The following is a 22,106-nucleotide window of genomic DNA, read 5'->3' on the forward strand; positions in this document are numbered from 1 at the left end:
AGAGTCACTCATTAAACAAAAAGGGGCTCTGACATCATTCTGTTTGGAGCAGGTGCTCCACTAGAACGGTACAGGAATGAAAAGCTCATTGGTTAGCATCTTTGTCCCTTTTTTCTCGCTGCTTCAGGGATTCTCATCTGCTTGGCTTCTCTGTCTTGAAATGCCATCAACAGACCTTACTCTTATGCCCTGCCAGGAGTCTGGCTATCTGTTACTGGTTCCCAGGAGGTCCCCTCCTTCCCTATTGTTAAATTCTTGCATGCTTATCCAACCTTCTTTTCCCTGCCTGGTAGTGGACTTTGTCCTTCTCGTCAGCATCTTCCTGTATGTGTGCATCTTTGATCTCAAGCAGTAGGAAAAGGTCCAGAACAGCTGCATGGGGCTCACTGTCAGCCTCACTATCAGGAGCTGCCCAAGGCTTTATTTTCATGTGATAACTTTTAGTGGCAGTAGAAATAAACAAGATGCTTCCTTTAGTGTCACATTGGTTTAAGTGCCTGTACAATACAACAGAAGGGAAAACCAATAGGCAAGACATACTTTATAGATTCATTTTCTCTCTAGAAGCTGAAAGTAGGGAAGTGGGGAAGGGACCATTTAAAGAGTCCAAGAAAGTGCAGAAGGCTGATTGGTCCAGTGGTCTCTGGGTTTTAGGAGATTTTAGTTTCATTATTTCATTATTTCTTTTACTACAAATGTCCACTGTGACCTTGTATGAGTCACTGAAGACTTCTTGGGCCTTAGTTGCCCATACAATGGCAACAATAGCACTTCTCTACCACACAGGAATATTGTGAGGATACATTAAAGATTTTGAGGTTCTCAGGTGCTACCGTGGTGGGTATAAGCCACCAAGGTACATAAGCTAGCTATCCAAGACACGCTGTGTACTGGTGAGTTATCTGCAGCTGATACTAATGGATGCATATTTGAAGAATCTCATTAGGAGCCAGATATGGAATCCCTGGCTGTCTCTACTCCTTTTTTTCCCTCCCTCTGGTCTCTCTATCACAAATGTGGGCTTATGTCTGTACATATATATAAGGACATTGTTCTCTGCAGTGATTTGCTTGCTTCTACCATAGCAGTCACCAAGGGAAGAAAGTGCATGCCCCTACAGAAACCTCTCTGTATGGAATTCTGCTGACTCCTTGCAATGGATAGATGATCCAGCTCTGGCTCCCTCCCAAAGGGTGACAGCTGTCTTGGATTTGTGTCCTTTCCCACCCCCTCAACACAACAAATACATTTCTCCATAAAAGCCTCCGCATCCTCATTCACACTTCAGCCTAGAATAAGTCCCAGAAATAAACAACTTGTTTTGTTCATGTTCTGCTTTCTTTTGGAGAGTGGTATCATCTGCTACCAAGAGTGCCACTCATTTCTTCCTCCAGCAAAAGTTCATGCTGTCCAAAGAAAATTGAATTCTCAGAAGTCAGTGGGGAATGAAAAACTTAGTTGGGTTTAAATTTAGGATCACTTTATGAATAGGTTCATGTGACCTAGGAGTTGCCTTCCATTCTACGTTCCCACATTCTCTTAGATTCATGGCTTATCCTAGACATGCATGTACCAGCTACAATATCCTCTCTTCTGCTGCCAGATCACCAGGAAGCACTGCTTTTTCCTTCTAATGGAGGTCATAATCATAGTGACCCATACATTCCTCTTCTTCAGATTAAATTATTGTAACTAATTATATCTGGGGCTGAAGAGAGAAGCTATAAGCAGGACCGTATGACTGGCCCTGTTAAGTATGAATTGTATTAATGGAACTGCTAGTGTACAGGGTGTGCTTGCACAAAGTGGTAGGTGGCTGATTCCATTGGCAGGGTTTTAGAGCTACCTGGATACAGCTCTGACTTATTCTTGGAGGCCTTGAACTTCCCATGGCAGCTCTAGGGTGGGTCTATATGTTGGCTGCTGTGGACCACATCATGTATTTCATGTATGTCAAGAATGAGCCCCATTGTGATAAGCTCCACCAATACATTAGGGAAATGAATTAAATGGGTTTAATTTTTTGCACTTCTTTTTAACCACTTTCACAGCTTTGGAAAACTAGCTAGGTTTGGAAGTATTTCCTCCTACTTCAACATCAAATAACTGAAAAAGGAACAAAGACACAGACCTGTGTGCCTAAATAAAGAAACCTGGGCATGGAGTGTGTGTTTTCATCCACCAATGCTAGGTCTATTATAGGACTCCACTGTCTTGTAAAACATTGCTCCTAGCAGTGCATCTCTGCATGTTCATTTCCATTCTTCTTCGAGCATGTTCTGTTCTCTCATGCACCGTTTTGACTTGGCAGCTTTGACAGCCTTGCATCTTCTGTCAGGAATCCCACAACTACCCAGCTCTTAATCACTCTTTCTTCAAGGGGTAAATTAAGGATAACAAGGTTTGGTTAATTTATAAAAAAAAAGAGTCAGGGGTTATGTCTCATAAAGCTTAAAGTGTGGCTTGAGAGTAAAATTTACAAGCAGACCAAGGAAAGGGTGTTCTTGGAAAAAAACCCCAGGACGCAGTGGATCATCTTCAGTGTGACATTACTACAGCTCGGTGGGCTGGCATTCTTCTCTAGCACCCAGCTGTCTTTTCCCCAGAGTCCACAAAGCTTAACCATTCATGTGTTTTCCCTTTAACGAAGCTGGCAAAGTTTTCTGGCCTGTTCATGTTGATGTCCAATAACTCTTGAAACATAGGGCAAGGTCCGGAAGACTGGAAGAAAGTAATACTGTGCCCAAATTTAAAAAGGTTAAGGCTTCAATCCAAGAATGGACTTGGGCACCTATAAGTTAGGTATCATCCTGCCGAGTGTTTAAATGCTTGTTCCAAGAGTAGAATCCCAGAGAGAGGTGCAAAGACTCCCAATATAGTCTTGGGGGGAGTTAGAAATGGATCCCTAATGGAGTCCAGAAAATCTGTGCTTCACATAGGAAACCACTTAGAACTAGCCAGTATGAAATGTGCTAAGCATCAGGGTATATCTGAGATTCTGCCGATCTTGGAGCTTAGATGCCTGAATCAGGACTGCAGGGAGATGTCTGCATCAGGGGCAGTCCAACCATTAGGCAAACTAGGCAGTTGCCTAGGGCACCAAAATTTGGGGGGCGCCAAAATTATATGCAGAACAAAATAACAGGAACATCGTTCTAAATAACAGCCCTGGCTGGCTACAGCTCCACCTTGGTCTAAGACCTTTGGTTCGGTAAGGGGAGAAAGACCTCTGAAAAGATCTCAGAGGAAATATCACTAGAATCATGACTCCTAACTTTTGGGTGCCAAGGTACACAGTGGTGGGGGCACCGAGGTACACAGTTCGCCTACGGTTCCAGTTACCCTTTGACTGGCCCTGGTCTGTATCAAAACATAGCCAGAGTTTTAAGTCATCCCTTGAGGGTTAGTGCATCCAAACATTCTTTCAGAGAACTAAACAGGGCTTACTCTTTGCATATTGTGGTGGATGCAGCTAGTGGTGCTGTGCACCTTTTCTCTAAGTGTACAGTTATTAGAGGACTGGCCCAGGAGGTGAGAGATCTGAGTTCTAGGCACTCTTTGGTCTGAGGGGGTTCAAAAACCACTTTCGCCATCTCCTTGGAGAGAGCCCTACCCACCAGACAGTTGGCTAGGATGGGATGACGGCATCCTTCACCCCTCCTGTTGAAGTTATGTCTCTGTACATGTAAGAAAATGTGGGAATGTGAGATTCAGAGGCCAGGTGCAGGATGAAATCCAACATTGTAGCCTAGTGGTTAAGGTACTTGCATGACAGAGGTGTGTTCTGGTTCCCATTTCCAAGTATTTCTGGGCTTTTTATTCAATAATTGTTTCATATAAAACACATCAAGTGCTGGAACGAGAGACCAGATCAGGGTAGGATTTCTTCTACCCAGGAGAGTGTCCTGGCCATTGGGCTACAAAGTCATGCCTTTCTTCACGCTTAAAGAGGAGCATTGTGGAGTTCCCCCATCCACCTTAGTTTATAGCTGCTGGTTAAAACACTCTTCCAGGAGCTGAGAGATCCAAGTTTGACCCCCTCAGGCTGAAGAAGACATGGAACTTGGGTTGTCCATTTGCTGGGCAACTACTTTAGCAGGCTATTCTATAAAAGGTGGGAACCATCTGTTCTTCCTAGAGAGGGGCCCTGTCTAGTCACTTGGCTCACAGGTGCTCCAAGCATGCCTACTAGATCAGGCTTCTCAGATTATTTAGACACTGCCTAATTTCTGGATCCGAACAGAGCTCTTGGCACCGAACTCTCCAGTGTAGTTTATACATGGGTAGGTACAGAAACAGAATGCAGGCATGCAGGAAAAGTTCAGGTCAGGGAGGGAGGTTGCATGAGGTGTGAATGACTTCAGAGTTGTGATATTTTGTTTCACAGTTTTGAACTATTTCACCTAAAGCTTGGTTTAAGTTCTTCTATGAATCCAGTCCTAAATAAGACAAACAAGGTAATTATAGCCCTGTCAGCCTGACACAGATAACAGGTAAAATAATGGAATAGCTGATACAGGACTTGCTGTAATAAGGAACAAAAGGAAGATATTATAATTAATGCTAATCACCTTGCATTTATGGAAAATTGATTCTATCGAATTGACTTGTAATTTCATAAGAAACAATATTAAGTTTGGCTGATAAAGGTAGCAGCATTGATGTGATCTATACCAACACTTGAGAGGCATGTGACTTGGTAGCCCATGACATTTTGATTAAGAAACTAGAAGATGCAAGATCAATGCAACAGGAGGGGCATCCTAGGGTCGCCATGCTCTCCCCTAGCGCCTCTTACCATGTCCAGTTGGTCTACAAAGCACGCTCAATTCTCACCTACCACATCTTTGATGTCAAATGTACATCATAGGGAGGCTGCCTCTTCATCTCCCTGGACACAGTTTTCCTCCTGTACATTAGCCCTGTTTTAGTAATGGGTGTTCCTGCGCACCCCAGCCTTATGGGTTATGCATAGCTCCAACCACTCCTTTACCACACCCCAAGCCTCACTGACGTACCAGATGTTGTTTGGTCTTATAATCTCTTTGACGCTCGGGCTCCCCGCAGCCCTATCTCACACCGCACCTCTTTAGGCACTCAGGCTCTCCGCAGTGTTTGTCTCAGAATTGCTGCCCCCCCTTGTCAGGGGCTGGGGTTCTCACTCTGCCATGGGTCCCCTTATGAGGCCTCCTCCTTCCCCTTATAGCCTCTCCCAAGCCACCAATGTAAGTAGTAAACACAAAACACAAGCCCCTAGACTGTAACATAAATTTCTGCCCCTCAGCTAAACATCACTCAAGCCACCACCAAGGATGCTCCATCCCTCACCCATACCAAACTGGCTGTGCATTTTGGCCTCTTCTCTTTTTTCACTCCAGCAGAGCTCCTTCTCCTTTGGCTACCAGCAGGGAACTGCCTGCCTGGCCTCAGCCTGGGAGTTGTATAGGAACCAGGCCTTGCCCATTCTGGTCAGCTGACTGCTAACAGGGATGGGTCACTGGCTCCTTCAGGTTGCCCTAGTGACTTGCACCTGGGCTCCTTCATTACTGCTCCACAAGTAGCAGGTACCTCAGTGCCCTGCTACAACCAACATGGCACACTTTAAAAGATTTAAACCCAGCTCATGATGTTTCAGGATGTAATTGTGAATAGAATTGCTGACTTTGAGTGTTTTAAAAGAGGCCTGGCTGGATTGGTTCTTGACCCTACACCATTTAATATTTTTATTGCTGTCCTGGAAGAAAATGTGAAAACATTATCAATGAGATTTGCTGATGACACAACGGCTGAAGGGAGTGATAAATAACAAAGGAGGACAGGTCACTTAGCACCTTCTGGATCACTTGTTAAACTGGGCATAAGCAAACAATATGTTATTTAATGTATCCTAATGCAATGTTATAAATCTAGAATAAAAAAATAGAGGCCATATTTACTAGATGGGGAGCTCTATTGAAAGGAGTGACTTTGAAAAGGACTTGTGAGTCATGGTGAATAATATGAATTCCCAATGAGATGCCGGGATGTATAAATAGAGAAATATCAAATAGGAGTAGGGAGGTAGCATTACTTCTGTAGCAGTCATGCTAGCGCCAAATACTGGAGTACTGTGTCCAGTTCAGTTCAAGAAGGATGTTGCAAAATTGGAGAAGGTTCAGAGAATTAAAAATGATAAAGGGACAGGAAACAAGTGTTAAACTCAAAGGAAGATGCACGAAACTTTGTCTGTTTATCAAAGAGAAGGTCACAGACTGACTTGATTGCAGTCTTTAAGTACCTGCCATGAGGAAATTTAACAAGAGGTCTCCTAAGTGTAGCCAACAAAAACATAACAAAATCCAATGGCTGGAGGTTGAAACTAGACAGAACTCAGCCAGATTTGAAATTAAATGTTTTAACCATTGAAAGTAATTGGCCTTTGGAACATTTTACATTAAGTGGTGGATTTCCCATCTCTGGACATTTCTAAACCAAGATTGGATGCTCTGTTTCAAACAGGAATTAATTTGGTGAAGTCCTGTAGTCTGTATTATTCAGAAGGTTGGCCTAGCTGATCACAATGGTTCTTTCAGGATTTATAATCTAAGAATTCCAACTATATATAAATATAAACCTACGCTTCCTGCAGTTTGTACTATACACACCCACGCATAAAAAAACACTATCTGCTTCTCTGTTGCAATTACACACACAGCAGTGTTTTTTTGTCTTGTATTTATATACTGTGTGGCTTTGAATACAATGGGAAAAAAATTAAAATATTAGTCTGGGAGCAGCCATTTTATGTCTGTATGGCTGCGGAGTAAAACAACAAGTTTTATTTCTGTTATGAAACTAGTGTGTTATTTTATGTGAGAATCTCAAGTTTCATCCTGAAAAGCTGCAAAGAATCACTGTGACCTTGGTACCTGGAAAACAATCCTACGTAGGGTGTGTTGTTTATGCAGAAGAATAACCATGTGCTTTTGAAGCACCACCAAAAATACTTTAGGTTGTTCAAAATTTATCATCAAAGCAGAACGTAGAGGATCCATGCTTCATTGTGATACAAACTGAGAATGCATTTAATATTTTGATACTGTAAATCACCTACTTAGAAACAGACTCATTGCATCCACTGTACTTAGTCTCTTAAGTTTGGTGGAGAGTGAAAGCTTCACACTGTTATGCTGTCAAATGCAGGCAGACAGCCCAGGAACAACAATATTTACAGAGACATACACTTCAGCAATCTTTTGCTGCGATGCCTCCAGCAATGAAAGCAAGATTCCAATTTAATAAAACAAATGAAGAAAAGGAGGGAGATTCCAATTGTGCCTGTCCTGAAGAGGCTTAATGAACACTCTGAATCTAATGGTTTATTATATTACACCTTTTTTGACATGCTGATCTCTATGTACTCAAGCAATACAGCAGCATCTATTGGCTGACTCTGGCTTCACATAGCAGAAGGCTGTTGAAAACAGTTTCTATGGAAATTGCTGCAAGAAAAATTCAGAGGACTGAATGAATGTGCAAAAGTGTGCAGGAAAGCAATAGAGTTTTCAGGAAAAATGGCAGGTTTTCAGGAATGTTATTGAAGTGGGTCATTCAGAAGTGAGGCGCTAGTTAAAGATGTCAGGGTGTTAAAAAGGATGTGCCATATATATCTGTAACAAAAAGTGTTTGCTAGAGAGTGTGGAAGATGGGGAGGGGAGAAATAGCCACCAGAACAAGAGAAAAAGTCAGTATTTCTTGGAGAATGACTTAGAAAAGAAATAAGTTGGATATTGTCACTATTGTTTACATGACTGTGTGACTCCATTTCTGAAAAGATAACTGCTTCCAGATGGGTTTAGGCATCATTTGTAGCAGTGGATTATAACGTGGTATTATTCCACCCCAGTTGTGCTGTGGTGGGAATAGGCATGGATGATCTAAGTGTGCTCATGGGGAACTAGAAACAGATTTTTAGTGATATCTGCTGGACCAACTGTATAGTGGGGTGAGCTGCTGGACATGGCTTTGGGCATTAAGTGCCCTTTCTCAAGTCTAAGCCTTTCCTAGCAGGAGTGAGGGTCAGGCACAAGCATGGAGGGGCAGACAGCAGGGGACACATGGCAGAGGGGCAGGCACAGGCAGGCCTCAGGGTCAGGTCGGAAAATGAATTTAGGATGACCTTTCCCTAATTAGATTCTATATGTGGAAAATTATAACAAATCTAATGGGGGGGGGGGTCATCTTAAGTTGGAAGTTGTCTTGGATATGGATAAATATGGTAGTTGCTTGCACAAGTAGGACACCTCGATGCCATTTTCACCCCACAGCAGTCTGGGTTTGGCAGAGACTGCTCCCTCATTGATTTCCTATGACATTATGTTTAATTTGATCCGGTGAGCACTGTCCCCAAGTCAGTACTACAGTTTTGTAACAGTTTTGTTGTACCCATAGCTGTCCTTGCTGGAGGAGTGAGGCTCTGAGAGAGCTGTGGGAAGGTAAAAGGGTAGTCCCAGGGAGAGCAGAGAGCTGGAGAGAAGAGTAATTCCAGGGAGGACCCAGTGGAGTCTGAGGAAGGACAAAGAGAACTGCAGTAACACAGTAAATACTATTTGGAGCTTAGCAATCCAGTGTGCTGTTTGAGATATTAGCACCCTGTGTGCCCTCTCACCTGCTTTTTGAGCAGCACCCTGTCTGCCCTCTCACCCCACTTACCAGAAGCTGAGCAAAGAAGGAGCTGTCTGAGGTGGGGGTGCTATGGATTGCTGGGAAAGCCAGGGACCAAGAGGAGCCAGGGTCTCAAAGCCAGAGGTTTGCCCCTCAAGAGGCCATGCCAGGGTTGGCTTCAGGGGTCTTTCAGGGGAGGGAGACTGAACAAAGCTTTGTTTTGGGGAGTCCCAAGACAGAGCTTCCCTTTGAAATGGTGTGGTTTGTGACATTTCAGGGGCAAGATTGTGTCATAGGCCATCAGACAAAAGGTCTAAGTCAGTCTGGAACATCTAGCTAAGGCAGGATTCCTGTCATCTGTCATATATACCAAATTGGCAACCCCCATCTAGTGAAAAAGAGGCAGCCTCAGCCTATATGGACATTTCAAAGTAACGATAAATCCAGCGTTGCATGCATAACAATACCACTTCCTTGTATTGAAAAGCTTTCCTTCCTTAGCCGAGTCAAAAGTTTAGCAAAACTGGCATGAGCCAAACTTACTTGTGTACACTAGTGGAGGAAAAATATCTAGGCGTGGCGAACAGTAGTGACACATAAGGGGTTTTACCAATCTAGTGTCTGTCATCTAGGACAACATCAACAGCAGCCTTGTTCCAGGAGGTTACAGATGAGGGGAGGAACTTAAGCCTGTCAAGTTAATGAGAGCCGTGGCCTGGAGTCCAATAGCACCAAGATCTCTCCTGCCAGCTAGTGAGCGGGATTATCAGGAGAGAACTGTATGGACAGTGAACTCTGTTCTTGTTCATTTTCTTGGAGCTCTGACCCATTCTGCACAGAACCTCAGAGATCATATTCTATCTGCTGAGGTTAATCATCGTAGCTTCATTGACTTTGCTGGAACTACCCCAATTTCAGCAGCTGGGCTTATGGCCCTAAATGATAGATTCTGTTTCAACCTTCCTTCCTTATGAGTCACAGTGACAATGGAAAGACTCAATAGTGAATAAGAAATTCTCTACAACCCTTCATGGAAGTATATAGTCTACGGGACAGGGACTGTTTTGTTACAGTGGTATAGAGCCTTGCACAAGGGGGCTGCAGTCTTTAAAGGGGATTTTAGAGACCATCTCAACCATTAATAAAAATCTGTGTCACGTCAAGGGAACATTGTGAGGGTGATGGTATAAAAAAATTATCTAACAAAAATATGCTTTTTAAGCCTTTATAATTTGTACAGCTCCTAAATGGACTGGAAAAAAGGCACTCTTGCCACCAAGGGTTTGTCTTTCAATCTAATTTTACCTTAAATGAGGAAGTGAATTTTGTCTAAAGATATTATGACAGCTTTCATCATGGCAGAAATGTTCTGTTTTTTCTTACTCAGGATGATGAAATTGTTTTTGTTCACACTTAAAAAAACTTAAAAAAAATGTTTTCTTGCTGGGACCCAGCACAGAACATTTCAGTGGCAAAAACAAAGGTACCAGGACTTTTATGTAATTGGGAAGTTAGAGTGGAAATTCTTTTAACTGTCTTAAGGATAGGAATTGCTTTGCCCTCTGTCTACAACACACTCTAGGGCTGCTGTGAATTTAGGCTTGATGTTGCATAAGGAAATTGGACAAATGTATTTTCTTTGGCTAATCTAAGATGGGCAAAACTGCAAGCTACTCCCTCTCCCATGAGATTTATCAGCACCTACAGAATTAAAAAAAGGTTTTGTGGTTATGGAGGAAAACAGTGTTAAGTGAAATTGGAACAGTGTTAAGTGAAACTGTGCTCACCTTGCTGGAACAGTAGGCTGCATCCTGGAAGGTTGACTGTTCTGGTCCTGTTCCAGCAAAGCATTTAACCAGTGCTTAATTTGAAGCATGTGCATAGTCTCCCAGATCAAGTGTCTTGACCTCTTGGGGGCTAGTGAGGGCATCCAAATCCTAAAACCTCTGGGCTTGGGCCTACATGTAGGATGCCTGCCAATGGATCTGAGAGTATCTGAGTCTTAGGGTGAGATCCTGGGATGGAGGATGCTCGCTGGTTGTAGTGCCATACATAGTGTTTAGAACAACTGAGTTCTGTCTGCTCAATCTATGGTTTTTGGAATGCCTGAGTTCTGCTCAACTGATACAATTTTAACCTGACTTAGCTGATTTGACCTGGAGTACGAAATATAGTCTTAAAAAACGTGCATAGTCACATTCTCACAGAATATTTCATGCTCTTAGGTACTGGGTGAGTGAATGGCAGACCATTTTTTCCTCCAGAGCTCTTTGATTTCAGAGCCCTCTTCCTCGTCAGGGTCAGTAGCCCATTGGGTAACTTTCGCTTGCACACCAGTTCATTATTCCTCTCAGATGCCATTTTCCTACACCATGCTGCCATGCAAATCCTGCCTCCCACCGCTCAGATGCCATCCAGTGACAGCCAGAAGCCCTCTAAGCCATGTACAATTAAAGCAATCCACTGCCACAACCCAGATTGGCAAATTCAGAAGTCCAGGCTGACCTTCGAGCGCATCCTGAGAGAAAGGGGTGTAGGTTGTAGCCTTGTTGGCCTAAGGACATAGGCAGACAAGGTTCTTTGTGTGAATCTGGTATCTTTTATTAGACCAACTAAAATAGTTCTCCTGAGAGAAACACATCTGGCGTGGGCAGCCTCTGGGGGCTCGAGACACAACAGGCTGTCTGCTTTCCCTGGCCAGAGTTCTCAAGGCTGCAAGCTTAGCAAATGGGGGTGTACTGCATCCCCTCGTGCCCCATCACCATAGCTGGGGGAGCTGTTGGACATGCTGGGTAGGCACTTGTTCTAAGTTGCTGGATGGGTGCACAGCCTGCTCGTGTGTGGGCAAATTCCTGGGGATAGGTTGTAGCTGTGTTGGTCTAAGGACAGTAGGCAGACAAAGCTCTTTGGGTAAATTTGATAGCTTTTATTAGACCAACAGATTGTAGATGTTTAGTCCTCTGGGAATGAAGTTGTGTTTTTTGCATAGGCATAGGAAATATATGTCTCTGTTGAGTTTGGCTTCTTTCTTTTTTATGTTGCGTAGGCTCCATCTCAAACCGCAAAATTCACTATCTTCCATGTTTCGGGGGCATGGGTTGTAGCCGTGCTGGGCTATGGCAAAGCCCCTGCACTCCAGTCTTACAATCACAGACCATGAGGACCTCAGGAGATCACCTAGTCACCCCCTGCTCAAAGCAGGACCAGCTCCAACTAGAGCACCCCAACCACGCAGCCCTACCCTCCTACAGAGTTCCCCCCCCTCGCATCCGACCTCAGCTTCCCTTGCTGCACCCTGAGCCCGTTGGTCCTTGCGATGGAGAAGAGGGGTGCCGTGCAACACCCCAGAGGAGCGCAGCAACTCCCCCAACCACGGGGGCGCACAGACGCGGGGTCCAGCCCCCCCGGGGCAGCCACGTGATGCGCGGAACCGGGGGCGGGGCCATGGCGCCCCGCCCCTCCCCCGGGAGCGCCCATTGAGAAGTCTGCGGCGCTGGCTGCTGTCGGGCGCGGGTTGTGTGCTGTGCGCTGCCCGGCCGGGAAGGGGCTGCCTGCCGCCTCCTGTATGGAAAGCGCAGGAAGATGGATGGGTCCCTGCTAGCCTGGCTGCTTTTCCTGGGGCTCGCAGGTAAGGGGGCTGTGCCCGCCTCTGCTGCAGCAGTGCCCCCAGGGGCTGGCTCCCGGGCACCCTGGCCTGGAGGGAGGAGGCAGCCTGGTGTCAGGGGGCATCCGTACCTCCCAGCAGGCACCTGCCTTGGCCTTAGGTTGGCAGGAGGAAGGCAAAGGGAGGGAGCCTGCTGTCAGGGGGCATTCATGCCACCCCCACCCCAGGAAGGCACTTGCCTGCTGCACCCCTCTGGCCACAGTGCTGCATGGGGAAGATGGTCCAAAGTGAAGGGAGCCCCTGCGATCGCCTCCCTTCTCTAGAGAAGGCAGCTTGGGAGGAGTGCTCCCTCCCACCCCCTGATCCTTTAGGGGTGGCTCTGGTTTTTGGCAGAAAAGCCAGGGGTTGGGGAAGGCCGGGAGGGGCTAGGGGAGGAGGACTAAAGAGGTGAAGGGGTCCAGTGGAAGTTGCGAGGTGATGGCTCCTGCTCTTAGGTTTGCCCCCAGCTGTTGCCCTAGAAGAGTTTGCAGAGACTTTGTGTGTAAGGGTTGAGCTGCAGTCCTCATGTGGCAATAGTGTGTGCCCTATGGGGCTGGGAGAGTAGCTTTGTGTCTACCCGTGTGCTGCCTGGGGATCTGTCCCTGCTGACCAGGGTGGGGGTGGTATAGGCTGCTTCCCCCTTACTCCCCATGAGGACCCATCACTCCCTCCTTGCTTCCCTTGGGGCAGAATGGCATTACTTTCCTCCAAGGTCAGGGTGGCATTGCTCTTTGCCTGCTCCTGCAGGGCATTGTCCCCACCTCACTTTGCTCTGAGAGGATTTTGGAGTTGGGAGGCTACTCCCTACCAGGAAGCATCAAATTGATATATTTTTCTATAAATGGATATGTAACTCTGGACCCAACGTACGTGTGGGACCTGTGATACTCAGGCATCTTTTTCCTGAGGGGCTGAGGCAGGTGCCACTCAGGAGGACACTGATGTTTACTGGATCAGGGCAGGAAAAGGTGGTGTTGCTGGAGGACAGGACGGAAGAACTAAGTAGTGGTGGGGGAGATAATGTGAACCCAGAGGGCCAGATTGTCCTTGGCTGCTGTGCCGGAGCGAGGTTGCAAGGAGCCTTGGCTCTCCATCTTATGGTCCCATGCCAAGGCCAGGAACAATTGAAGGAACTCTCCCAGCTCTCCTGGGCGCTTACTAGTCCACACACAAGAGGTGTGAAGGAGCCCAGGCCACACCTGGCCTCTGCCTTGACTTGCAGAGAGGGCTTCCCTATACCTTTTATACAGATGGTGCAGCCTGCCTGGTCCTGCTGAGCCTTGGGGAGTGACTGTCATTACACAATCCCCTCCAACCTTACTTGGGGCAGTGTGACCTTCCTTGCACCTGAATGGCACAGGCAAGCCCATGGAAAGCCAGTGAGTAACAGAACCCTAGAGAAATGCGATGAGAAAATGGAGAAGAGGGAGGTCAAAGGGGAAAAGGTAAGGGTGTAAGTAGACAGTGGTCTGAAAATGGGGTTAGGGACAGAGATAAATTAGGGAAGGAAGAGCGAAGAGAAGCATCCCACTCAGAGCAATGGAGTGGTCCCACAACCAGAAATGGTGGGACAGCAGCCCCTTGGCGTGACAGGGTGGAGATGCTGCCTCCCTGGCAGCTAGTGCAAGAGTGTCAGGAAAGGCTGCAGCCATCAGGGAGTCTAATGGCAGTGAAAGAAAACTAGTGGGGGAAGAGGGAGAGGTGTTATATTTTGGACATTTAAAATGCTTCTAAGTGGGATGTAGGTGGGTTTCCCACCAACAAGAAGCCCTCAGACTTCCTAAATCCCCCTTCCCCTGCCCCCCATCCTCTTCCCGAGATTCAGGATTCAGAACAGCAAATTCATTTTCTGCTGATAGCACCTCTCTCCCACCCACCCCGTCCTTGTTTTTTCATTCTGAGTCATCTTCAGTGCTGGTGCCTGCCTATAGCTACTTGCCAGGGCTTCACTGCCACATTTGGGGTTTAAGCAGCTTCCGAGCCACTTTCCTCCCTCTTGCTGCTTGCATAATTATACTATTTCAGTAAGTGAGGAAAGAGCTACAGCACACCCAGAGCTACCAGTAAGTTGGAGTCAGCTCACGGGCTTACTGAAAACTTTCCTCCTTACTCCGTCCTTCTAACCTGGTCCCAGCCTGCTACTTAACATCAGGACAGTATCTTTCCACACTCTTCAAAGACCACTGCCCCCTCCCCCTGCAGTCTAGGCATGTTTTACTGGCCAGCTCCAAGGAGCTTCTAAGTTTGTTTTTTTTTTTTTTTTTTTTTTCCCCTTTCCAAAGGACTCCCAGATCAGGGAATCTCATTTACTACTGTAAGCTTCATCCATATAATTTCCTTCTCACAGAGCCAGAGATCAGAACGTTCCCAAATGAGCTAAAAGACTGGATTATTGACAAAGTTCCCCTTGTTAAAGTAGCCCATAATTAAGGGGACTGGCTGCATTTTGAACTTGTGCCACGTGTGTGGAACAAAAGGTCCTACTGCAATCAGAGGGTCTGTCCAGCTCACCTAGTGCTTGATTTTTTTTATTTTTTTTTCCCCCCCCCCAGGATGTGACTGTGTCACAGAGTGGTGCTGACTGCCAATAGGCAAAGATCTTAAAGCAGGCAACAGGTTAGCAGCTGCCGAGTATGCTGATGGAGTCAAGGCATCCTTTGTTGGTGTGCTGCACTCTGCAGAGTTTGCCTTCAGCTTTCTTCCCTCCTGCTCTCAATCTGCTGTTCTCCCAGTGCTGTCTTCACAGCCAAGAGATAGCAAAGGTGTGGATGTGTGAGAGAAGCACACACTGACTAACAAAACATAGGCTTGGGCTTTCATTCTCCTCAGTGGTCAGAGGGATGAAAGGTCTGTATCAAGGTAAGGAATTCCAAGCCAGCCAGATCAGCACATTCCTTCCTCTAGAAAAGAGGGCTGGGGGTTGGGAGATCGAGAGAGAAGGGTGAAAGGAAAGAATGAGACACAGGAAAAGCAGAGACAAAAGAGAGCAAAGGAGAGAGATTCTCGCCCCCTTCTCTCCCCGCCTTCCTTGTTTAGGTGGGCTGAGAAATTTCAGCTCAGCACTCCCAGCGCTCTTCCTTCCAGCAGCTAATTCCTCTCTGTCCTTTGTTTGTCTTTAATTTTTAGCTCCTGCATTTATCTTTTGTTTGGTTTTGTGCATTGTGAATTCTTACTGCAATTTCAAAAAATCCTGTGTCAGTTCCAGTGGGCTTGGTTGTTTCTTTTTCTACTTCCCAGATGCCTGACGGCTGCCGTTTTATTAGAAAGGATAAAGGGCAGTATGTCCTTCCGTTTTTTTCCTGAAGGGAGTGGTGTTGCGTGGGAGGATATTCAGCCCACATTTTGGGAAGAGAGGGTATATAATTTGTTGAACCTCTCTGAGTCCACTAACAAACTGCATAAACCTTCTGGGTGTTGGTGGGTTAGGGAGGGTGAGTCTTTTATTCATATGTGCTCCTTTTTTTTCCCTTCCTAATTATTATACCAAGTGGATTTAGTGCTCATAAAAGGTACAACTTCGGAGACTGAAATCCTTCGTTTATCCCTAGAACATGCAGAACTCTGGCAGCAGCAAGAGCAACATTCCCTCACACTGACCCAGCCCAGTCCTGGCGGGCCCACACTTAAGGATGAGGCCATGTGTAAAGACTTGGTCTTCAACCTCTTCTAATGTCACTTTCCACTGCCAGGGGGCCACAAACTGTGACTGCAGTGCTGAAGGGGAGAGGAGAAGTCCTCCAATGGGGAGGCATCAGTGGATGGTATAAAGCAGGGGTGGTCAACCTGCAGCATGTATGCCACACACAAGTGGCACATGGCAGACTAGGGAAGGGACAGGCAGCACAGGGTGTAAAAAGCAGAGTATCAGGTCGGGCAGGGAGCATGGGGCAGAAAGAGCAGGGGCTTGGGCAGGGAGCGCAGGGCAGGGAATGGACAGCTGAGTAGCAGATTGGGTGATGGCAAGGATGGGGTTGGTACTCAGTGAAGGTGTGGGGCTAATTTGTGGCATGCCTGGGGAAAAAGCTGGCACCTATTGGTAAAGCTAGTAGTGGGCTCTCCCCTACCTGCGTTGTCAGCTCCCACTTTGCAAGCTGTTTGAGGGAAAACACAGAGCCAGCAAGGCAGATCTGGAGTGAAGTGTGCACTGCTGGCCCATGGCCAGTGGAATGGTCTCTGGGGAGACTGTCCGAACTGCCTTCAGTTAAAGCAGCCCTGCTGCCAACTTCACCATCTCCCACTTTAGCTGGGTGTAGCTGACATACTGAACTGTGCACAGTTTATATGTCATTCCCAGCCCTTGAGTGGTGCTAGCCCTGGGGGCAGGACTAGTGCCTTCAAGAGCTCAGGTAGAATGTCCTTTGTAGATAAGGACAGAGAAGTTTAATCTTCTGGTCCATTTCAGCCTGCGCTTGTGGTGGGGCTACCATAGGGTAGCTTGTCTGAAAGTGGTTTCTGGGATGGTGGAGGCTATATTACAGAAGCTGCCAGACAACAAACTAGCAGCTGGGAATGACTTTTATTTAGCTGGGGGGGGGCAGGGGGAGAGTGAATTTGATTTAGTAACTAGAGCTCTATTAATAATTTCACCTGAAAATACAGAAAGGAGTTTGGGGGATGTAATGTAGGAGCAACAACATGAAGGTGGCAGGAGGGAATGTCACATGAGCTGAGAATAAGGTGGGAGAAGTTACAGATAAGAGGCTAATGTCTAGGGGAATGGAAAATATTCTTGACCCTTGTGGAGGATATTCCTCACCGTGGGCGGCTTGTGGCTGTGGAGTTCACCTATCCAGTGAACTTGGGAGCATGGAGTCTCTGGAACCCTGTCAAGGTGAATGGTGCAGATTAGGAGAGAGGCCAGTGTCTAACGTCATTAGTTAGGCTGAAGAATCCAGATTAAACTCTTTATGCAGGCTGTTTTCTTACTGGGGTTCCCCTGTCCTTTTGAAGGCATATGGAGAAGCATGTGTCTTCTCCCTATGCCTGAAGAAGGGTGCTTGTGCCTGAAAACTTGTAAAGAACAATTTTTTCCAACTATTCAGTTGGTATACTAAGATATCACACTTACCCAAATAACCTTGTCTGCTTCCTTCTCTGCACTTCACTTCTTTTCCTCCTGAGTTTGATGGTGGTTTGACTGTGGTTCTTTGTTTTACCCGAGAACAGGGATGACAGTAGTTCATTGGGGCAGTGTCGGCAACGTGATGTGCCTCAAACCTGGCTTGGAGGGTTAGCACCAAGGTTGAAAGCATTGTTTGGTCTGTCTGCTCTATTCAGATTGTAGTCTTGAGCAGTAGTTGTCAACCTTGTCAGCTAGCCAAAGCAGATAAGAATACTAATCTACTGAAAACTAGGCTGAGACTCCAATTCACTTGACATAGGCCACTGCTGTAATATATTGAGTGAATCAGTGGTGACTTTGAATAGTGACATAGCTGGACTGGATTTAAATTAACAACCAAAAGATGAACTACATTCAAACTTTCAACCAAAAGATGAAAGCCTCTTTAATGCTTTCCGCCTTAAAATACTTATGTCTGAGCATACCTGCTTACCTCTATATTTGTCTTCACCACGTCCCCTACCTTCCAAAGATCAGATGCCAGTTTTCTGATTTAGGCTTGGTCTATGTTTAAGTGTTTTCTTGGCAAGGAATATGTTTCTTTTTAAATTGCACCCGTAAGTGTCCTAGATGTACTAGCAACAATTTCAAGGCAGGCAACACCCTGATGACAACACCCCTTCATCAGTATGACTCCTTCTGCTTGGGGAGTCAAGTGAAGCTGTCAGTGCAAGCATCCTGTTGCCAGTATAAGCTATGAGTCCCTTACTGGGGTTTTCCAGAAGATATTTCTACTGGCACAACCTTTTAGTGGCTTAAATATAATGTGTGAGAGAAAATGATTTTTTAGGGTGATCTCTTTTATTGACCCAACTATGTAGTTGGAACAGAAATATTTGCCTTTTGCATAACTTCTGGATCATCATGGTTACAGCATCACTCTTGCACTTAAATTAAAGCAAAACTTTAAAAAAATATATATGTGTGTGTGTCTATGCCTGAACCTTCAGGGCAGTGATTCTCAACCTATTTTTAAGACTTGAGGCAGCTCTGGATAGACTCAAGGCATTCCTCAGAAAATGAGTACTGCTTATGATTTGAAATCTTGGGGTTTATCATGTATATATGTTTTGCACACCTAACATTGTGTGGCAATCCTGAAAGTATCTTGAGGCACTCCAATGTGCTGTGCCGTTTTGGTTGAAAATCACTGTTTGATTTGTGTTTTCAAGCTTTTATTTCAGTACCATAAAGGTAGAAACTTTTTTTTTTTTAAGAATGAAAGCTGAGATTCTCAAATCATCGCTCTTGGACAGGGGTGGGCAATTATTTGGGCTGTAGGGCCACTTAAGGAGTTTTGGTAAGTTGTTGCAGGCTGGAGGTGGGGTGTGGGGTGCTGACGTAACCTGGTGCAGAAAGGTGGGGGGCAATTGATCCTATCCAGCCCCTGGGCCCATCTGCCCTGCACCCACTGCCAGGGGCACCAGATGGAGAGGGCAGATGGGGTCTCCATAGAGACCGGCCCATGACCCCTGTGGGCACGGTGTGTTCAGCTGGGTGGATGGGATGGGACTGTGGCAGATGGGGAGGGACATCTGGGAGAGAGAGGCAGGCAGGGTAGAGGCTGTGGCCAGGATTGCAGGGCAGTGACAGTGTGGGGCCAGGGCCCAGGCCCAGGCCCAGGGCAGAACTGTGATCTGCTCCATACTTGTTCCTTTAACAGGTGCTGGTTCTGCAGGCAGGGACATGTGGAGAGCAGATCACAATCTGTCCCAGGTCCTGGCCCCTCACTGTCGCTGTCCCAGCCTGCCTGCCCTACTCCCAGAAGTTGCTTCCAGTCTCCCCATGGCCTCTTCCCATCAGTCCAGCTGAGCATGGCCTGCCTGTGGGGGTCCCAGGCCAGTCTCCATGAAGATCCCAGTCACCCGCCCACTCAGCAGTGGATGAAAGGGAGATGGGCCAGGCTACCCAGGCAGCAGGGCCAGGACTGGTGGCAGCAGCAACAGGCAGTGGCAGCCAGAAAGAGCCACTGTTGTGGGGCTGCTGGGAACCTGAGTCTGGCCACTGCACTGTCCTCACCCTGCTGTGTGCCTGGGAGTAGTGGGAACAGCTGCATGTAACATGGCCTGGGCTGCCCCCTGTGCCCTGGCTGGGCAGAGATGAGGGACCTGTCACGGGCCAAATAGAACCCCTTGGCCAGCTGGACCCCACGGGCAGTATTCTCCCCACCCCTGGCTAGAAGCTGGGCATTTTAATAAAAGTTAATGACTGAGACTCAGTAAAATCACAAGAATTGGCTGCAGTAGAAAAAGAAGAGAATGGGACATTTATATTTTTGAGAATTTGTCTGGGTGAAGAATCAAGTTTATTCTTTCTGTTTATTCACTGTAGTCAACCGTTAGTGCTAGTTGTACTAAGTTAGATGGGAGCTCAACAGGTCTGTGATGACTAAGCTTTAATCACTTTGTTAATATCTTTTTCACATACTGCTTTTTACTCTAAGCAGCCTAGGTTTCTGAACTCTGTCTTATTAGTCACATGAGGGTGTTTTGCCCAGCTATTCCTTTATGAATTATTCCAAGTTCAGCAGTGTGCTTTTGGAGTTAAGGAGAGCTAAATGGGCAGTGGTAATTGAAATGCGGCTACGCTGACCCTTATACCGTTTGGACCAGCTTGTTTTAATCTCTAGCATCTTGTTGGGCTTTCTGATGGATACTGCTGTAATATATTGAATCAATAGAGTGTAATTTTTTGGCAGAAGCAATAACAGGCGTTTAATTAATTTCTCGGGGGGGTGTGTGTGTGTGTGTGTAGAGATTTAGGCTTCAGTAGACCTTTCCAATGCAGAGACTACACTGTGCTTTCTGTGTGTAGTCTTTAGATACTGAGTGTAAAGGCGTATGTCAGAAAAGCAATTGGATGTTGTGTGGAAGATGCCAGATTGCTTACCATACGCCTCCCATACACTTTCCGGTGGAAACAGAACTCCCGTATTTTCTCACAAGCTTCTCACAAGTTTGCTTTTTCTGAGTGGGCACTGAGATGGGAGGGTAAGTGGTTAGTCAGATAAAAATTTGCTGAAGCTTTGCTAATCATTTATTAAAGTGGTCCCTGGCCTGTCCGACTCATTAATCTCATTTAACAGGAGATGGGGCTGTGCAGGGAAAAGAAGTTAGCTGAAAGCAACTTTGTTTACTAAGCATAGTACTTAAGTTCACCATAAGGGAAAGATTTAACTGTTCACCATGTCTGCAGAGTCATTGTTTTATCTGTTTTGGTAAAGCAACATTAAGTCACCAGATCAGCTAATTTCACGCTTTGGTATTGGGTGTAGCTAGCATGCAGTTCCTCTACAGAGCAGTGGGGTGGTGCCAGGCATTGCCAATGGGCTGTGGAAGTCCTTGATCATGGGTTTTGGGTTCTTCCCCTACTCAGAAATGAGGTAATATATAAAGGCATGATCTTCAGCCTCAGCTGCCCAGTATCTGTTACCAACACCATACAACTGTTCAGCATGTCGTATGTGTGGTGGTGGGACTTCTGAAAGGCATCTGTTTCTGTGGAATGTAAAATAGGACTGAACAGCCTACTCTACTGTGCCTATATTTCTCCAAAAATGGCATTAATTGGCTTCACTGGTGTCAGTCTGCAGAGATCAGTAAACTAAATAAATTCTGCATGCTGGATCTCGATAACATCTTCAGAATAAATGCTTGAAACTTTAAAAAAATTATATATATTGGTTGTTCTCATGTCTGTACCTGACCCTGTAAGGGGTGCTTAATTTTATGTTCTCAAGCTTTTTTTCTGTACCCTGGGAATAGAAACGACTGGGTCACCACTGCTCTACTGCTGCTCCTGATGTTGAGATTTCTGATGTTTGCTTCTAAACCTATCCCTTCACTCCCAGCCTTATTCCTGACCATCTCTTCTCCTTTGTTGCCCTCTCGTATCAAATACCAGCTTGCTTTACCCAACTTAAGGACACTGCAATGAAAGGAGGTTTCTTCCTTTATTTACTGCTGTAGCCTTTTATTGTCCAGGTCTCAGTGTGTGTGGTTTACTTTTGATGACTTCATTTCTACAGTACTGGTTTTCAACCTTTTTTCATCTGAGGACCCCCTAATAAATTTTGAACAGAGGTATGGACCCCCTTGGCAATTTCAAATGGAGGTGCAGACCCATTTGAATGATAAGTGTGGGTATTCAGATACTTTTGATTGATTATAGTAATCTTTTGTGGACCCCTTAGACATAGTCTGTGGACCTTCAGGGGTCCATGGACCGCTGGTTGAAAATCACTGTTCTGAAGTATCTATATGGCACAGGCTAACACTGAATGCTCAAGCCCAGGTACTGGAAGCAATATAGGTGTATTAAGTGCAGTGCTTTTCCCAGGCTAATTAGACCTGATGGGAATGTAATTAACCAGGGGCATAGCAAGGCAGCCAGCTGCCCAGGCAGGTGTGATGAACTGAGGTGGTGGTGACTTCTGGTTGCTGCCAGTGTGATTGTATGGCTGTGGCACTAGCTGCTGCCCCTAGTTGCCTTACCCTAGTTATGCTGCTGCAGCTAACTGTTTCTGATGCCCAAGGTAACTGAGTGAGCTAGCTTGGGTGTCTCTATGTGGTGCTGCTTTGTGTTATATAGACATACCCTTCCTTTCCTCCACGTGTCTCCTTGATCCCCCAGGAGCTAACTCCCAACCCTCTCCAGTCTCTGAAATTGCTTTAACTGAGAATGATAAAGATCTCCTTT

General features: G+C 46.1%; 1 protein-coding gene across 4 annotated transcripts in view; it reads left to right on the plus strand.

Moving 5' to 3' along the window:
* Window positions 1-12,114: 12,114 nt before the first annotated feature.
* Window positions 12,115-22,106, plus strand: part of ILDR2 (immunoglobulin like domain containing receptor 2) — a 48,135-nt gene continuing 38,143 nt past the window's right edge. For 2 of the 4 annotated variants that reach the window (XM_019528695.1, XM_019528698.1), the window contains exon 1: window positions 12,115-12,271. In XM_019528695.1, coding sequence (XP_019384240.1) covers window positions 12,226-12,271 — 46 coding nt within the window. In that variant the 5' untranslated portion in view covers window positions 12,115-12,225. Of the gene's footprint in view, window positions 12,272-14,838; window positions 14,903-22,106 lie in introns of all 4 variants that reach the window. The other 2 variants (XM_019528697.1, XM_019528696.1) reach the window with 2 other exon arrangements.

The sequence above is a fragment of the Crocodylus porosus genome, unplaced genomic scaffold, assembly GCF_001723895.1.
Source record: "Crocodylus porosus isolate Cpor-Errol unplaced genomic scaffold, CroPor_comp1, whole genome shotgun sequence".
NCBI classification, from domain to species: domain Eukaryota; kingdom Metazoa; phylum Chordata; order Crocodylia; family Crocodylidae; genus Crocodylus; species Crocodylus porosus.